This window comes from Ixodes scapularis, unplaced genomic scaffold (genome assembly GCF_016920785.2).
Source record: "Ixodes scapularis isolate PalLabHiFi unplaced genomic scaffold, ASM1692078v2 PGA_scaffold9__187_contigs__length_104089568, whole genome shotgun sequence".
Lineage (NCBI taxonomy): Eukaryota > Metazoa > Arthropoda > Arachnida > Ixodida > Ixodidae > Ixodes > Ixodes scapularis.
This window is the reverse complement of record NW_024609884.1, coordinates 66863389-66879127: the sequence shown is the minus strand read 5'-3', so window position 1 is coordinate 66879127 and position 15739 is coordinate 66863389. Positions and strand designations below refer to the sequence as shown.

The 15739-nt window shown below is 43.0% G+C and overlaps 1 protein-coding gene across 1 annotated transcript in view; it reads right to left on the bottom strand.

Moving 5' to 3' along the window:
• The window catches only part of LOC8052727 (ADP-ribose glycohydrolase ARH3), a 60751-nt gene extending 45830 nt beyond the window's left edge, over nucleotides 1–14921 (bottom strand). The window contains exons 1-4 of the mRNA XM_029969170.4: nucleotides 14504–14921; nucleotides 10132–10243; nucleotides 4341–4557; nucleotides 1435–1619 (exon numbers count right to left, since the gene is read on the bottom strand). Of these exons, the coding sequence (XP_029825030.2) occupies nucleotides 1435–1619; nucleotides 4341–4557; nucleotides 10132–10243; nucleotides 14504–14852 (863 nt within the window). The 5' untranslated portion in view covers nucleotides 14853–14921. The remainder of the gene's footprint in view (nucleotides 1–1434; nucleotides 1620–4340; nucleotides 4558–10131; nucleotides 10244–14503) is intronic.
• Between the last annotated feature and the right edge of the window lie 818 nt (nucleotides 14922–15739).

The following is a 15739-nucleotide window of genomic DNA, read 5'->3' as shown; positions in this document are numbered from 1 at the left end:
CAGCAATCATATCACTGATTTATGTCTTCTTATTTTCCCCATACGATTGCAGACTGTAGTTCTCTTTCAGTGGTTGTAATTAGGGTGGGCAATTGATCGATTAACCTACCAATTAATCAATTAATGCTTAATTGCAATTAACTTTTTAGCCGGTTAATCGGTAAAATATTGATAAACCAAAAGTAAAAATCAAACGCTTTCACCACGATGACGTGGACGAATACACCTGTATCGGGGGCAACCTTCAGGTAAAAATTTAATTGAAAGTAAACTGTAGGGGCGAGATTCCAACTCCAGACAAATGCAGGTTACACGTGTCCCAGCCTCTTCAATGCCGTGCGAGAGTCCATTTAGTGCAGCAGAGACTATTATGAACAATAAATGTAGGTCGCTCTTGCCGGCGACTATCAACAAACCTCTTTGCCTCATGCAGCTGAAGTAGTAATCTGTGAGTGTGAGTGTCTTTGAACTGTTCACAACTACACATCGAGGTTGATTCATAATCGAAACTGTACACTGCGCCGTTTATTGCCTATTCAGCAAAGGTAAAAAGTGTAATTTTGACCTTTAAAAAAAAAAAAATATTATGCATGGAAATTAATGAAACCAATTAATTGATTAAAAGATGGCAATTAATTGGGATAAAACTTTTAATCAATGCCCAGCCTTAGTTGTAATACTTCCTTCTCCTTTTAATATGTTCCTGTAAAATAGCTTTCCTGTCATGTAAATGGACCTGTCAACTACTGAGGGCTACATACTAGCCGCAGTATTTTCGGAAGTAAAAGCGAATATTATATATTTGCTTTAAAAACTTCTGCAAGAATAAACCACTGCCATTAAAGAAAGTCACTTAGAAACAATGCCTTTGAGATACAGATAAATAATATAAAAAGTTAAGATGATTATGCAATGAGACAACTTGGACCAAAAACCAGAGTTAGTCCAGAAATCCTGTAGATACAACGGTAAAACATTAAAGGTATGCTGAACCGAAAATTGGCTGGATGCTGCAAACCCCCAAAACATCTTATGCAGCGATATCTTTAATGGTTGGCCGTATTTTTTTGGAAAGGAAGTGTGCGACTGAAAGCAGCCGACGAGACATGTCACGCTACGATTCCACTGCCTTTCCTCCTCGCTTTGACCCTCAAGCAGGTGAACCAAAGTGAGGAGTGGAGAAGCGAGGCCGCTTCCCCTCATTCTCAACTGTTTCAGGAGGATTGTGACGTCACAGTACTCGCTTGATCGCGCCCTTTTTTTCCAGAAGCCCTTCTTTTCCAAAAAGATACGGCCATCCGTTCAAGATATTGATCTACGAGTGATGTTTTGAAGTTTGTAGCATCCAATTCAACGCTTCTGTGGCCTTATTTTGCAAAATATAAATTCAGGTGCAGCATCCCTTTAATGTAGCCCAAAACAAGACTTCCTTACCCTTGGCCATTATGGGATTTCTCTTGCTGCAACATTAAGGCTACGAGCTGGCTCATAAAATGGCCTGAATCAAATGGAGTCCCAGGATCACTTCTCAGCGCAGTTGCGATAGCCATGCATTGCAGAATGGCTGCATTGTAGGCGGATTCATTGCTGTGAGTGAGCTTTGCCTGGTTTCTTGCAACCTAAATGGGAAAGGAAAAATGCCCTCCAGAACAAATTCTTGAAACTCAGTAATATATTTATTTCAGTTCATATCATTGAGCAAGTTTTCACTGTTGTTTACTTAAAGAAAGACTTCCAAGCTGAACACTTGCAAGCCGCTGTTATGACAGTACTATGAGTCATATCAATATGTGCAAACATTCAGCAGCAAAAAGGTTGGCTTTAGAAAGTTCCCAAGGCATGTAAAATTATACTCCCTATAACAAGACAAAAATGCTTACACATTTGGCAGAATAATTTGGTAAAGGGGAGAAAGTGAAGTGAAGCATGTGGCAGCTCCCCACAGGAGGAGTGCACATGAACGGTACCAAAGCCATAAATGAGTGGAATCGAGAGAAAAAAAAAAAAATTTTATTAGGATTTAGGCTATATAACCTCCACTGAAAACATAGTGCATTTGCAAAGATTGCAGAACAGAGTTAGGATTTATACTTGTCACATTATACTACATAACCTCCACTGAAAACACAGCACATAAGCAAAGAGTGCTGAACAGAGCATATGAAAGTGCCATCACTTGTGGTGCCACTGAGACGATGCTGGGACCGTATTGAAGGTGGCACATGTGTTCCCAATCATGTCATGGGCGAGGGTTCATTGTCAAAAGCGCCACTCTGACACTCTCATTGGCTTGCTGGGGCCATACCTTTTGCCAAGTGACGCTGAGGGGAGTCTAGTCATTCATGGGTCTTACTATCATTGGCATTATGGCAAACAAAATTAGTGACTGACTCAACCATCTTAGTGGATTTTTTCACAAACTGTAAAAAGATGGCTCATGTTTTAACAATTGTGAGTACTATAGAGGTATAAACTGAGGGAGACGAGATGGCGCGGGGACGCCTGAACATTAAATTCCAACTGGAATGGGTAGACACAAAACTGGCTGCCTTAGTCTCCACTCACTCTTTGAACGCGTTTGAACGCCCAACGCCGGCGTTGGGCGTTCAAACCAATTCAAACAGCGAGTAGAGACTAAGGCAGCTAAATTTGCGTCTGCCCACTAATCATTCCACAGCTCTGGCTTCCCAGTGCACTCCATCTCTACCTCAGTTGCTACCTGTATAGCCATGTATGACGATGGAAGGCAATGCACAAATGTGTTGTAAGGAGAAGAGCTGCCCTCTGTTGGGATGTTTATTTTTACATTCCCTCTGGAGTTTATTAAAAACCCTGTGCACAGAAAGGGCAGCCAATGAGTTTAAGGGCAAGCACCAGTGGCCACAAGGGCACCCCAGAGAGGGAAGCAGAGGATAAGAAAACTCTTTGGACAAAGTTGGAGGAACCTGCTGCACGGATCGGTCACGTCCATATATTGCTCAGTCTTACAAATAGATGTAACATAAGTCTCACCATCTTACCAACTGCCATAGGGGACTTACCTGCAATAGGTGGAAGCATATCCATAGAAGACTGCTAATTTCACCAAAAAGCAAGCAGGTTGCACTATGTACTAGAGTCCCAACTTAAAAAGTACTGTATGCATGCTTTTCTACAATGTACTAGGAGCAGCACTAGTAGACTCTTTTACAAACATCATCGCCATGATTTTACCAAATTTTGTTTTTAAGCATGAACATGAGCATTGTTTATTTTCTAATGTAGATAGGCCAATAAGAAAAGCTGTTTTACTAGATTGTTTTCCTTTGATAGTTGCCATGTTGAATTTTGATGAAGTTTGGTTTGATGACAAAACATGAAGTAAAGAGTTTTCACAAAACTACAATAAAAAACTACAGGTGTGGAACGAAATATAACTAATGATAGGAGTCTTTTTAATTCTAGCACCTCCGAATAGGTAGCAAAGCAAATTAGCATTTTCCCCCAACCCGGCTATGTCAGAATTAAACATGGCAACCATCAAGTTTTATGGTTGCAATGTAAAAGTTTCCACAACTACAATAAAAAAAAATAATAATTCTATCATCTCCAGAAAGGTAGTAAAGCGCATTGGTATTTTCCCCCTACCTGGCTATGTCAGAAATAAACACGGCAACCATCAAGCTTTCTCTTGATGGTTGCCGTGTCAGAATTAAAACTGGCAACCATCGAGAAAACGGACTATGCAGCTTGACCAGCCTACGGTACCCCACAGTAGTACCTTGAAACAAAACAAACACAGTGCAAAAGACAAGGAGTAGTAGAAGGAGAAGACAGGACAAGTGCTTTCTCGTCTTCTCCTCCTACTAATCCTAGTCATTTGCACTGTGTTTTTTCCGTTGTGTAACGAACTAGTCCACCAGTTGATCACAATCTGGATCATCATCACTGAAAACTAATACCCATTCATACAAACTAAAAGTCAGGCAAAGTTGAGTGCTCAATGAAGGAAGTAGTCCTAGGCTTTGTTGATGAACATTCTAACCTCAACAACACAAGCTTTGAATGACTGCCGGCACCCGGGCTTTATTTTGAATGCCTGACATTCACATTAACGTTAGTATGCTGAACTTAAAGGTCGACAAGCAGCCAGAAAGGAGGATGCTCTCCCTCAGTTCCTCCCTTCCATCTGGGAAATATAGACTCTCCTCCTTTCTGCAGAGAGTAGCTCAGAGACCTGCTCTAGTGGGGAGAGGAGGAGAGAAGAGTGCGAGAGGGAATGGAGAGAAGCTAGGAACCGGTTTTCTTCCCGGCAGAAGACGATTCTGTAGGTTGGCCTTCAAGGGGAAACTAATGCCCACCTCAATCATTTTCTCGTGGTCTTTTGTGTAGAAGAGGGCAACGGGAGCCACGCGCATGGACGCACCATTGCCGTACGAGCCACGGCCTTCAAACTGCTCCATCGCTGGTTTGTATGGGTCTGCATAGCTGCTGTCCTTCCACTTCTGAAACACATTCTTCACAGCATTCCCATACTCTTGCATGAGCTGTCGATTCTCGAAATACTCCTCTGTGAACCTGCAAAGTGAAGAGAGAAATGGGCTGGCTTTTTAGTTAGTCTACAATTTTTATAGTTCCGAGAATTAGACACCTATGCCTATTTCACCCCGATCCACACTATGAAAGCTGTATGAGTGGCCTGAACCCTTCCAACAAGTTACCATCCCACGAGCAGACTCACACTGGGATCACGTTCCAAAACTATACGCCTGTATTCATAGCTTTCACTGTAGCTGAGAGAAGAATGAATTGGAGAGATGATAATGCAATTAAATGCAAAGGTGCAAGCGAGCTGGACAAGAATGATGAAAATAATCCCTGGAGAAGGGGATCAAGAGGGACAAAGGACAAACACAAATCTCCAAACGCAGCTTGGTGTTTGGAAATCTGCCTGGTTCGGGTATCGAACCCGGGACCTCTCCATTACAGATGGAGCGCTCTACCAACTGAGCTAAACAGGGGTTAGACGTCAGTAGAGCAAACGGTTAGACGTCGGTAGAGCAAACAGTGGCAGCTGATAAAACCCGTTTGCTCTACTGATGTCTAACTGCTGGTTAGCTCAGTTGGTGGGGCGCTCCACCTGTAATGGAGAGGTCCCGGGTTCGATACCCAGACCAGGCGGTTTTTTTCGGTCGCACACCAGTCACCTAGCTGTGTTTGGAGATTTGTGTTTGTCCTTTGTCCCTCTTGTTCCCCCTCTCCAGGGATTATTTTCATCATTGGAGAGATGTTAGCTCAATTTTAATTTACGTTCTGCATGATTCAGAGTGTCTGAAACAAGCCAATCGATGGTTTCGAGGTATTCTGTCCGCCTACGGATCCCCAGTTAACAGGTTGGAATTGTGCCTGAGGTGCCTGCAATTAGACAAAGTCCTACTATAGTGTAGCAACCGTCTAACCGAGCTTCTGGAGGCTCCCCGGCAGTCAAAATTATTTACTGCTCCTTTGCAGCGCCGTACCGGATGCCATTTGCTAGTTTTGCATGTAAATTTTCAAAACTTCAATTTTCAAAGAAGTTGGAATTCATCCCAGTCACACAGGCAAGTTTGAGCAACACCAATCTCATTCAGACCACCTCAAAAGGACCTCACATAGTGCAGTTTCATGTGAAAGACATCCGGCATGAACCTTTGCGAGAATCTATGCTGGTAAATCTTTGCCCAGTTTTTCTATGCGTGGAGGCAGTGCTTTCCAGCTTACTTGAGTTCTTCTGTGTTGTGATTGAATGTACCTGCAGGAGACCCACGTAACTAAAGAAGCTTCGGCTGATGCTCCCCTTTCATACATCCCGACAGTTATCTGGAGCTCAGATGAGCCGGCACTTGAGCAGTCAGCCCGGTGGTGGCCACAATGGCCTCCGCATATGCTCCAAAATGACTTCCAAGAAGAAACAAAGTGGAGTGAGCAAGCATTTATGAGACCCCATTATGTCCCCGATCGTGCTGCATGAGTTCTGTCATCGGCACAGCCACTCGCCACGTTTCTCCGATTTTGCAATATGAAAATCAATGCCACTGAAAAATTTTATCCCTGAAAACTAAAACAGGGGTGGGACAAACCATACTGGTTTTGGAGCAATTTTTGGAGCAGAAAAATCCACACTCTGGAGCAGCATAAAAGCAGAAAACCCAGCCTTCTAAAGCACTTTAGGAGCAGGAAAATCTGCACTTTGGAGCACTAAGCAGAAAAAGTCACTATTTTGGAGTACCTTACGAGTAACTATGACATCACTTTAAGGAAGCATCTTAGCCAATTGTACCATGAGTTACAATTCAAGCAAACTGGGTTTGTCCGACAAGTACATAGTCATGTGCGAATAGTGGATTTTGAGTTTGACCTGATTTCAAAGCAAATAGTGGTTTTGGCCTAATATTTTTTTAATAGAATATAGAATAGCAACCCTAAACTTTTCGTTACTGTTGCACATGCCTAAACGAAAACCCACAGCTCAACTCGTGAAGGTAGTTTCTAAGCTTCCACTTGTTCATTTATAAGCCAATTTTAATCTAACTATATTTATGATCTGTGATACCAGAAAGTCTAATGTTGGAACATAAAATTAAACCTATAGAGATGTCCAGCTATACCTAATTGAGTGGATTTAGAAACCTTGCTATATGTGAATATTCTTTCTAGAATCTCAAATTTAAAAAAAAATTTTAAAAATCCCAAATGATGAATGCAGGTTGTCAGGGCATCTCTGCCTAACATATACTCAAGCATAACAGCCACAGTTCAATTTTGAACATTTTACTGCAATGTGGATATCAACATTGACAAAGGTTCTGTTTCCAATTGAATGCACCAGGCTAGCGCATGCACCATACACTTTGAAAGTGTGTTTTTTCCCAAGCACGCAATTGCAATAGTCACACTTTTGCAAGTGTTGATCGCAGCGGGTTACCCCGTTGAGTGGGCTTCTTAACGAGCACAGGTGCACGGCAGAAAAGCAACACCCACGGAGCTCGCTTCGGCGGGTGTTGCTTCTCCGCAGTGCACTGGTGCTCGGTAAGAAACACACTCAATGGGGAAGCCCTCATGATCAACATTTTAAAATATTTGAATATCTCAGTTCATCTCGAAGCGGTGGCATAGTCAGGAGGGGGCTCTTCAGCCCCCAGCCCCCTAAATCGAGCTGACCCTATCATATCCAGATGGATTTTGAACCCCACACCCTAAGTCTAGGGCATCTCAGGCACCTCAGCCACTCCCAAAAATTATTCACGGCTACGACCCTGCTTCAAAGGGAATAATGAATAGTGCATTATTCTAAACTACTATTCTACTATTCAAAATGTTGAATATTCATACAACACTAACTACAAGTGTTGGAAAGGATTGAAAAGAACTTTAATGTAAAATATCTGAAATTGCTCACAAAAAGATATTTCATTTTAGGAACAAATTTCGAATAAAAAGAAGAGACATGACTTGAGAACATTAATGCTACATGCCACGTTGCATCATACATCATAGCATATATGATGCATGATGCGACGGTACGATGGTTAGGATGAATGGATGTATGGACGAATGGACAGATATGACTGAACCAAGGAATTGGGTAGCGGCTTGCACCACCTGGCAATGGTTGTCAACCGAGCTTTCACTTTCCACTAAATCTAGCATCACCACGAACTTTGACGCAGTGTGGCGTAATTTCGGTCGATTTGACACTTTTGGAGCTGCTAGGTACAGAAAAATGGGAATGCATCAAAATGGCACAATCGGTGCAGTTATTCCACCCCTGCTAATAAGGAAAATGGTGGAAAAGGTTCACCAGCATGGTTGCAGAAAGCTTGTTCAAAGTGTGACGGCGTTTCATAAGACCGCTATAGAGTGTCACCAGAAATTTGATACAGTCGGTGTAGAGTGTGCTTCCCGAGAGATGGCACTATTGGCCCCAAGAGCAAACACAAGCGTCACTGCGGTCGCGGCGCCCTGATTGGGTGAGGTGCACCGTGACGTCAGGGGAAGGACTCCGCTTCCCGATCTCACATCCAGCTCCCTTCCCTGCCCATTTTCTAGTTGGGCCTTTGTGTGCCGCAAGCACTTTGAGGAGCGGGACCTCGTTTACCAGGTGTACAAGACGCTGGGTTAAGCCGATATTGACGTGCTTCCATACCTTTTATAAGCGTGCTCGTCACTTTTACCTTTATAATTGGGTTGCAAATCTCAAAAGCTATCGGCGGAGGCAATTCCGCCGATGAACCTCCTTGTCGGTCCACATGGCACAAGGCAATCGTGCGAGGGGTCAGTGAAGCGGCAGCGTAAGTGTTTCAGACGCTGCAAATTTGTTCCTTGCATGTTCATAATTTAGGAAAATATTACATCCCGCTTTACAGGCATTTAAATGACATTTATATCAAAGGCCTTTGGGCGGTCTAAAGGCCTTTGAAGTGCTTGTGGATCAGGGTTGTTTTACGTAAATGTAGCTTCTTTGTGAATTAATGATATAGTTCATACACGTTCGCAGGCATGTTTTACTTTTTAGACAATGCACAACTACTGGAAATTAGTTTGTATAGTAGCAGGAAAAACGACCGAATTGCCCCCAGTTGGTTGTATGAGATGTACTGAACTGCCCGAAATATGTGCAGCAATAGTACTGTAATTTGGAGTGTTTATACTTCTTCCCGACATTCTTACTTTATTCCAGCCTTGGGTATTTCGAATATACACCGTTTAGTTTGAATTGCCATTTCCAATTAAAAGAGACACTGCTGGGGATCCCAAAAGCTTCCTCAGCTTCACAACTCCCTAGAGCTGAACTCTCTGACAACAGAGGAAAACAGGAGGAAGAGCAAGCATTCGAACGGCTGTTCGGAGGTAGATGCTGCACTAGTAGCAGAAAATGTGGAACAGTGAAGGGTGACAGTTTGTAACTTGATAGGATGGATGCTTGGGCGAGTTGGCGAACCATGACAGTTTGAGTGAGAAAATCCTCTGATATTTTAGCTTCAGGACAATTTGATGTAGCTAAAATCTGAATTTTAGAGCCCAAGGGACCAATAACGGGCTAGACACCTTCGCTTACGTTCGTTGTACATTACTTGAGGGACGATATAAAAACGTCCACAAATACCACCAGTGGAGTTTATTGAAATACTATCCGACTCCAGCAAAGGTCAAATGCGAGCAATGTATATAAATAAATGTTCCTTCCGTCTTTACTTTGCCCCTGTACTTGGGCTGTCTCACTTGTGATTCTCTCTCCATGGCCCAGACCATATTTAACATGTTGCTCGAGCAGCATGCAGCTTTTCTGCTTCGGCATTCTAGTTTAAACACAGAGATTAAACACAGAGATAAAAAAAAATAGAACACATAATTTACCAATTCGTTAAAACCATCAGTGGCATTGATTGTGTGAGATGTAAATCTATAGTGATGATCCTGCAATTGCAGCCACATCTCTTCATTTTCATATACCAGCTGAGTCATGCGTTGCCTGCCCTGTCAACCATGCCTAAAATGTAGGTTGAAGTTTCGCCTGCAGCTACAGGCCATACCCAAATAAAGCCACAGATGAAGATTTACACTTCTTACGAAAAACGCACACAAAAATATTAAATAGAAACGAGCGCGCCGACAGCAAACGTCGTCATAGCCTCCACAGGGCGAGCGGGACGAGTCAGGGAAAAATTCTGTTCTCGCCGTGATGTCACCCCAGTTCACCGCAAGGGGGCGCAACGCAAACTTTTCGGGGCCAATACTCTGTTCCCCTTATGATGCACCACACAGGATGCTACATGCCATCGAAGCTGATCCACAGCCAAGTGAGTGTCATGTGACCTTCAGGAGGGGTGCAGAGATGCGTTTGAATGGGCTGGGATGACTTGTAGCGTTTGCTGCGGTTCATCATAAAACAAAACACAATGATCAGTACCAGAACAGCAGTAAATACCATCTGGTAGCTCCAACCAATGGAAAAGTCTGCACAAAAGTTGGCTCTACACTGTCTTGTTCAACTTTCAGTGACTCCAAAATCTTCTCTTGTCTATAATAATAGCTTGGTTATCAGATATGTGCAAATATGCACGAATATCGGAAATGGAGATGAAATAATAATGGGACCAAAAGCGGTCCTACCGTTTGGCCACATCCAGGGGGTCAAATCCCCCCTTAGCAAGCAAGGATCTCGCAAGGCAAAATGTCATGGCACTGTCGTCCGTGTAATGGTACTCGCCATGCTCTTGATCAACTGTGAGCACAAAAAAAAAGCAGAAAATTGTTATCATAGGTATTGGAAGAAATTACTCTTTATAAAAGGTACCTTCCAGAGAGGGGAACAAACAACTTTGGAAGAAGCTGGACTACACTAGTTCTAACTTTAGTGAAATACCACTTGAACAAACTATTCAGATTAACAAACTTTTGTAGAATTCCCCAGTAAACCCTATTGTGTCTAATGTATTCAGTCCAGTGAACATTCACTTATGGCAACTTGTTTCTGAATGTTCTTTGAAGTTTGTTCTAGTGACATTTCACTGTATTCGCCCAAAAACCTAGATTTTGAACAAACTACTTTAAAGCAAATACTGGGTGTGTAAAAGGGCAACTCCGGTTGAAAACGAAACCAAAATGAATGACTGGTATCGCTTTAGTGGCACGAAATATGATCACAGCCGCAATATTACGTCAAAGTGAAGAGACATACTCCACTAAAACCGATTTTAATGATGCGACCAGCTGCTCTCTAGCGGGAGGCAAGCGGGTTAGCTTTTGGTCAGGGAACACTGGCACAGCTCCACCGTGACGTCATATCGTGGTGGAGCTGTGGCTGATCAGTTGTACCGCGAGCGCCACAGTGACGCCATGTCACGGCCGTACGGCTGATGATCTGTGTTGCCATCCCTCTAGCAGATAGTGTTGGCTTTGCCGTAGACACCCGAAACCAAACTTTGAACCGTGATATTTATAAAACTAACACGCAATGTCGAAAAAAAATGGCACCTTGTAATTCAGGGACACTGCCTTAACTGAAAACAGTCGCAATCTCAAATTAAAAAATATTGACCGGAGTTGCCCTTTAACCCCTTAACTGGGGAACGAGTCTTTAGACGCGCATCAAGTTTGACCGCAGATATGGGGGTGTGTCTATAGACACGCTGCACTTTCTTTGGTGTTGGGAAGCGCGTTTTTAAACACTTGCTCTATAAAGCGTGTGGGTAGGATGCGCCATCTATCCTCATGTATCGGAAACATTTTTAGTTTTAAAAACGATGCATACATGGCAGCACAAAAAAAGGTTGAAGACTCCTGTATGGCACCTTCGACTGTTTGTTTGGAAAATGGCGTCCAGCAAACGCCAGCGCGTCCCTTGACCGACCAAGAAATCGCTGAGCTGCTATATACTCGCAAGCACAGCGACTGCGATGTTGATTTCTCGAGTTCGATGGAATGTTCCCCGGGATCCAACATGAAAATTGAAGATGACACAGCGAAACAATTGTTTATGGAAACACCATCAACTTCAGGGTCTGCTGCAACCTGGTAAGACGCCAGCACAGTGAAAACTATTTCGGATTGTAGGAAGCGCCGGGGTGCACATCCAACTTGATATAAATAAATTTGTGACAAGTTCTGAGATTATTGTTATACCTTCGAGAGCTAGAAACACTTCTTAAAAAAAATCCCTATTTTACAGAAATTTTTGGTAAAAAAAAGTTCCCAGTTAAGGGGTTAAGTCTGTTTATTTTATTTATTTGGTACCTACATTGCCCGGTGGGCATTACAGTAAGGGGAGGACGAAAGAAATTTACAAAAGCAAACATACAGCAGAACAACAACAATAACAAGGCAAGCAGGAAAAACATGCCAATATACACTGTAATATGAGAAAATGAATAACAGCAAAATAACCAAGTCAAACAGGAGAAACATGCCAATATATACTGCAATAATATGAGAAAATGATTAACAGCAAGCAACACTAAAAATCATAGAACCGACTACAATAACATAATTCCATCAAAAAATGATTGTGCACTAGGAAGCTCTACCAGTGAGTCGGGCAGCACATTCCAGCCATTAACTGTCCGCGAAAAAAAAAAATATTTTAGAACGTTGGTCCGTGTGCGAAATTCTCGGATCTTTTTGTGATTACTAGTTCTAAGAAAAACGTAATGAGGTTCCAATAGGTATCTCGACTTATCTATACCGATGCTACCGTGATAAAGATTATACCTCAGCTTGAAGACGGAGGCACTTTCGTCTTAGTTGTGAAGGTTTCCATCCGAGTTGGAGCTTTAATTAAGAGACACTATCATGAAAATTATAGTTATTTAGCACATATCTTGTGGCCTGATTCTGAATTCTTTCGATTCGATTTATACATGCTTACGTGTGTGGGTCCCAAAGAATACAAGCATAGTCCAGGATTGGAAGGACGTAATATAAGTAGAGGGTTTCTTTCAAATGAGCCGACACTTTTCTGAAATTGCGACGCAAAGATGCTTTGGAGTGCAAAAGTTTGGAGCTCCGTTCACTAAACGGAGAGGAATGCCACCAGAAACTAAAAGCTGGTTCATACGCTTGTGACCGGCAAGGCTTAAAAACCGGCAAGGCTTAAAAACCGGACTAAAGCCTCTCCAGTGGTAAGCAGTCGAAAGTGTGTGAACCAGCCTTGACACCAGAGCGAGCTCTTCGTGCACAGAGTTTCTCTCGAAATGCGAGACTCCTTCGCGCTCCGTGACGTCACATCCCCAAACAAGACGGCTGCACAAGTTGTCGAGATAAGACAGAAATCGGGCCACAGCCATTTTATAGTTGAAGAATGCTCAGCCCAGAGGGTAAAGACGATCTGACCTAAAATCTCAGAGTTCCGGAAAAGGTCAAATTTCTACATGCATCTCGCCTGAAGACGAATTAGCAGGCTTTCTATTGAACGGCAATGTGCCGATGGCACATCAATGAGTCTCTCCCTCGCGCTGCAAAACGGAACCATGGAACATCTCCGAGAAATTTGGCAGTTTCCTAAGTTGACAAGAGTCCAAGAATGTTGACCTTCTTTTAAAACTGGGCAGAATGCATGAGCAATAAATCGATTGTTAATGGATTGCAACTTTCTATACATTGGTCACAGCGACTTTTTGTCTATGTACTTGAAGAGAGTCTTCTTTCAGAGGTATTAAAGGATTCAAACACACTTCATAGCGTCAATGACCGTTTCACTTCACACTCTGCTCTTTTGTACAGATATGGGATGTCGTAATTTATGTATCTCCAGAATCATCTTTGCTTCTGCCACCCATATCCACAACGTTTTGTGTTCGTAAAATAGCTTTGCGGCAGGAAGTGGGTCAGTGATTTGTCTACAGTTTCGATGTTATGCCCTACTGCCTGAATGCTTTATGTAGTTGCTACGCTCGAAGCGCCGCAGTAGGATTAAAGGAGTGCGGACACAACACGTCCACTATATATATCGTTCACATAATTACTCCAAAGTAGTTTAGCTGAAGTACTTCAAACCGCAGGTAGTCTTGAACTCTTGTAAAGCCAAATCATCACATTTCAATGTACTACAAGGCAGAGCCAACTGTCTAAAATGGACATTAGACACAATATACAGAAACATAGTACACTCTGTATTAAAAAAAAACAAAAAAACTTGTGTCCCGAAAGCATTGCAGCTGCAATGCCGTATTCCACTGCCACATTTTTTTGCTTTCGCCCAGAGGCTATGTCGCGCCCAATCAGAGTGACGTCGTTTTGGGGGTCTGCCAACCGGAAGACAAGAAACTACCGCATTTTTGAGTGCAAAGAGGATTCACCCATAATGTAAACTTTTAAAAATGTGTTTTCAAGGTGTCCCTTGAAAACACAAGTCAAGGTTTGCAAAGTTCGAAGTCCGGTTTTCATGTTCCTCCACAGTTTCAGTCTCAAATAATGTTTTCACGCCTCACTGGTTTCCACGAAATCAGATTTAGAAAAGTTCGGGTGTGATATTTAGACAGCGCGAAGTTGTCTACAGCAAGCAGACCACAATACAAGGCAGCAAGAATGGCAAGAATCAGCAGAAACAGTACCAGCTTCAAAAGCTGCCAAAGCCTCCCCCTTATAATATATTTAAAAACAAAAATGCAGGGTGTCTTTTTTAAAAAATAAATATTACAGGGTATTTTTTACCGCAAAAATAAACTACGCATCACAGAACGCTTATTTTCCGCCCAAATGTAGTTAGTTATAAGTAGTTTTCTGAAATTTTCAATGGGGAATTGGCGGCCGACAGAGCTTTCGAATGCATGAAGCTCTATGGCGCCAGTTAACGAGAACCAACGCCTCCTCTATCACGGTCCAAAATGGGTCCCATCTTCCCATTGAAAAGTTCAGGAAATCACTAATCTGGTTCGGACCTCTAGCGCTACAATTGGGCGGAGAATGAGCGTTTGCGGCGATGCATCATTTCATTTTGCGGTTAATAAAAAAAACTAAAGCTCGGGGATGCGAAAGAGCTATCTACCTTCAGAAGGACGGAAGTTCCGCCCGGCAAGGGGCCCGAACGCAATCTCGCCTTTCAGCAAATTCTGAAAAAAGGTCCGTTGGTCCGGGATGACGGTGTTCTTAATATGGGCCTCAAACGGTGCGCCGAGGCAGTCCCCGAGCAGCCCGCCCACCAAGCAGCCTTGGAACTTCTCAGTCAAAGTCGGTCCCGCCGCCATTTCACAGTGCTGCAAGATGCAGAGCCCAAACGGGACTCTTGGGTAGTAGTAGAAAGAGAAATAACAGGTTTCTCTACCAAGCGACAAACAATGATGGAGACGCCGGAGAGTGGGATATGCGAATCGTAAACATACGCGCGGATAACACATGTGACAAATGTGACAACGTGGTGACAACAACACTACCTGACAGCCATGGAGCTACCGACCGGTGAAAGTGAAAATTGATAAGTAGACAAATAAATATATGTCTGAAGGCGTAGAGTTTTCCGGTAGCTAGTGCCATCTATCCGCAAAATATTGTTCTTTTCGCCTTTGAACGGAAATTTTGAACACCGTAATATATTCGTTCGTTCGGTGTCCCACCATTGACGAAATTCGTCACGTTTTGCCTTTACTTTACCAGTGGACATTTTTCAAGAAAAGTTTTACACATGCGCAGGACTTCCTCTCTCAGCGGCGAAAGCTCTAACTTCGAGAACATAATAGCGCTTCACGACAGGGACGAAGAGTAGGAACGAGACAACACAATGCGCTAACTTCAACTGGTTTAATCGTCAGAAAATCAAGGGTATAAATACTCTGCATCATCGCGCCATTCAACCAATCCCAAGCCACGCCACTGATCGCAAGAACTGTGTCTCTGTCGCCCAAATCGATCGACGCCACGCTGACACATCGATCCCCGAAGTTTTTTTTTATCAGGTCTGCCTCTATACTTTCACTTACCGTCTTATCTCTATGTTTTCTAATAATAGTGCACAAATTAAATTGAGGTTTTCACCCACAGTCATGTCAGTGCATCGACAAATGACCGTCACGCTGTCCGCTCACTTTTTGGTTGTGCTCGCGCAATCTGTCATTTAGTTACATTCAGGGGTAACATTTAGTTACCCCTGAATCTGCTGTTTAAGTGGAACGTGTCGTGCATCAAGTGTGTCGTTGGGGATTTTAAGTTCGACATTGGACTACCCAGAAAGGTTGGTTACGGGGAGACGCAGAGACGAGGCTCGACTTGCTCTCAGTAACTCAGTTTT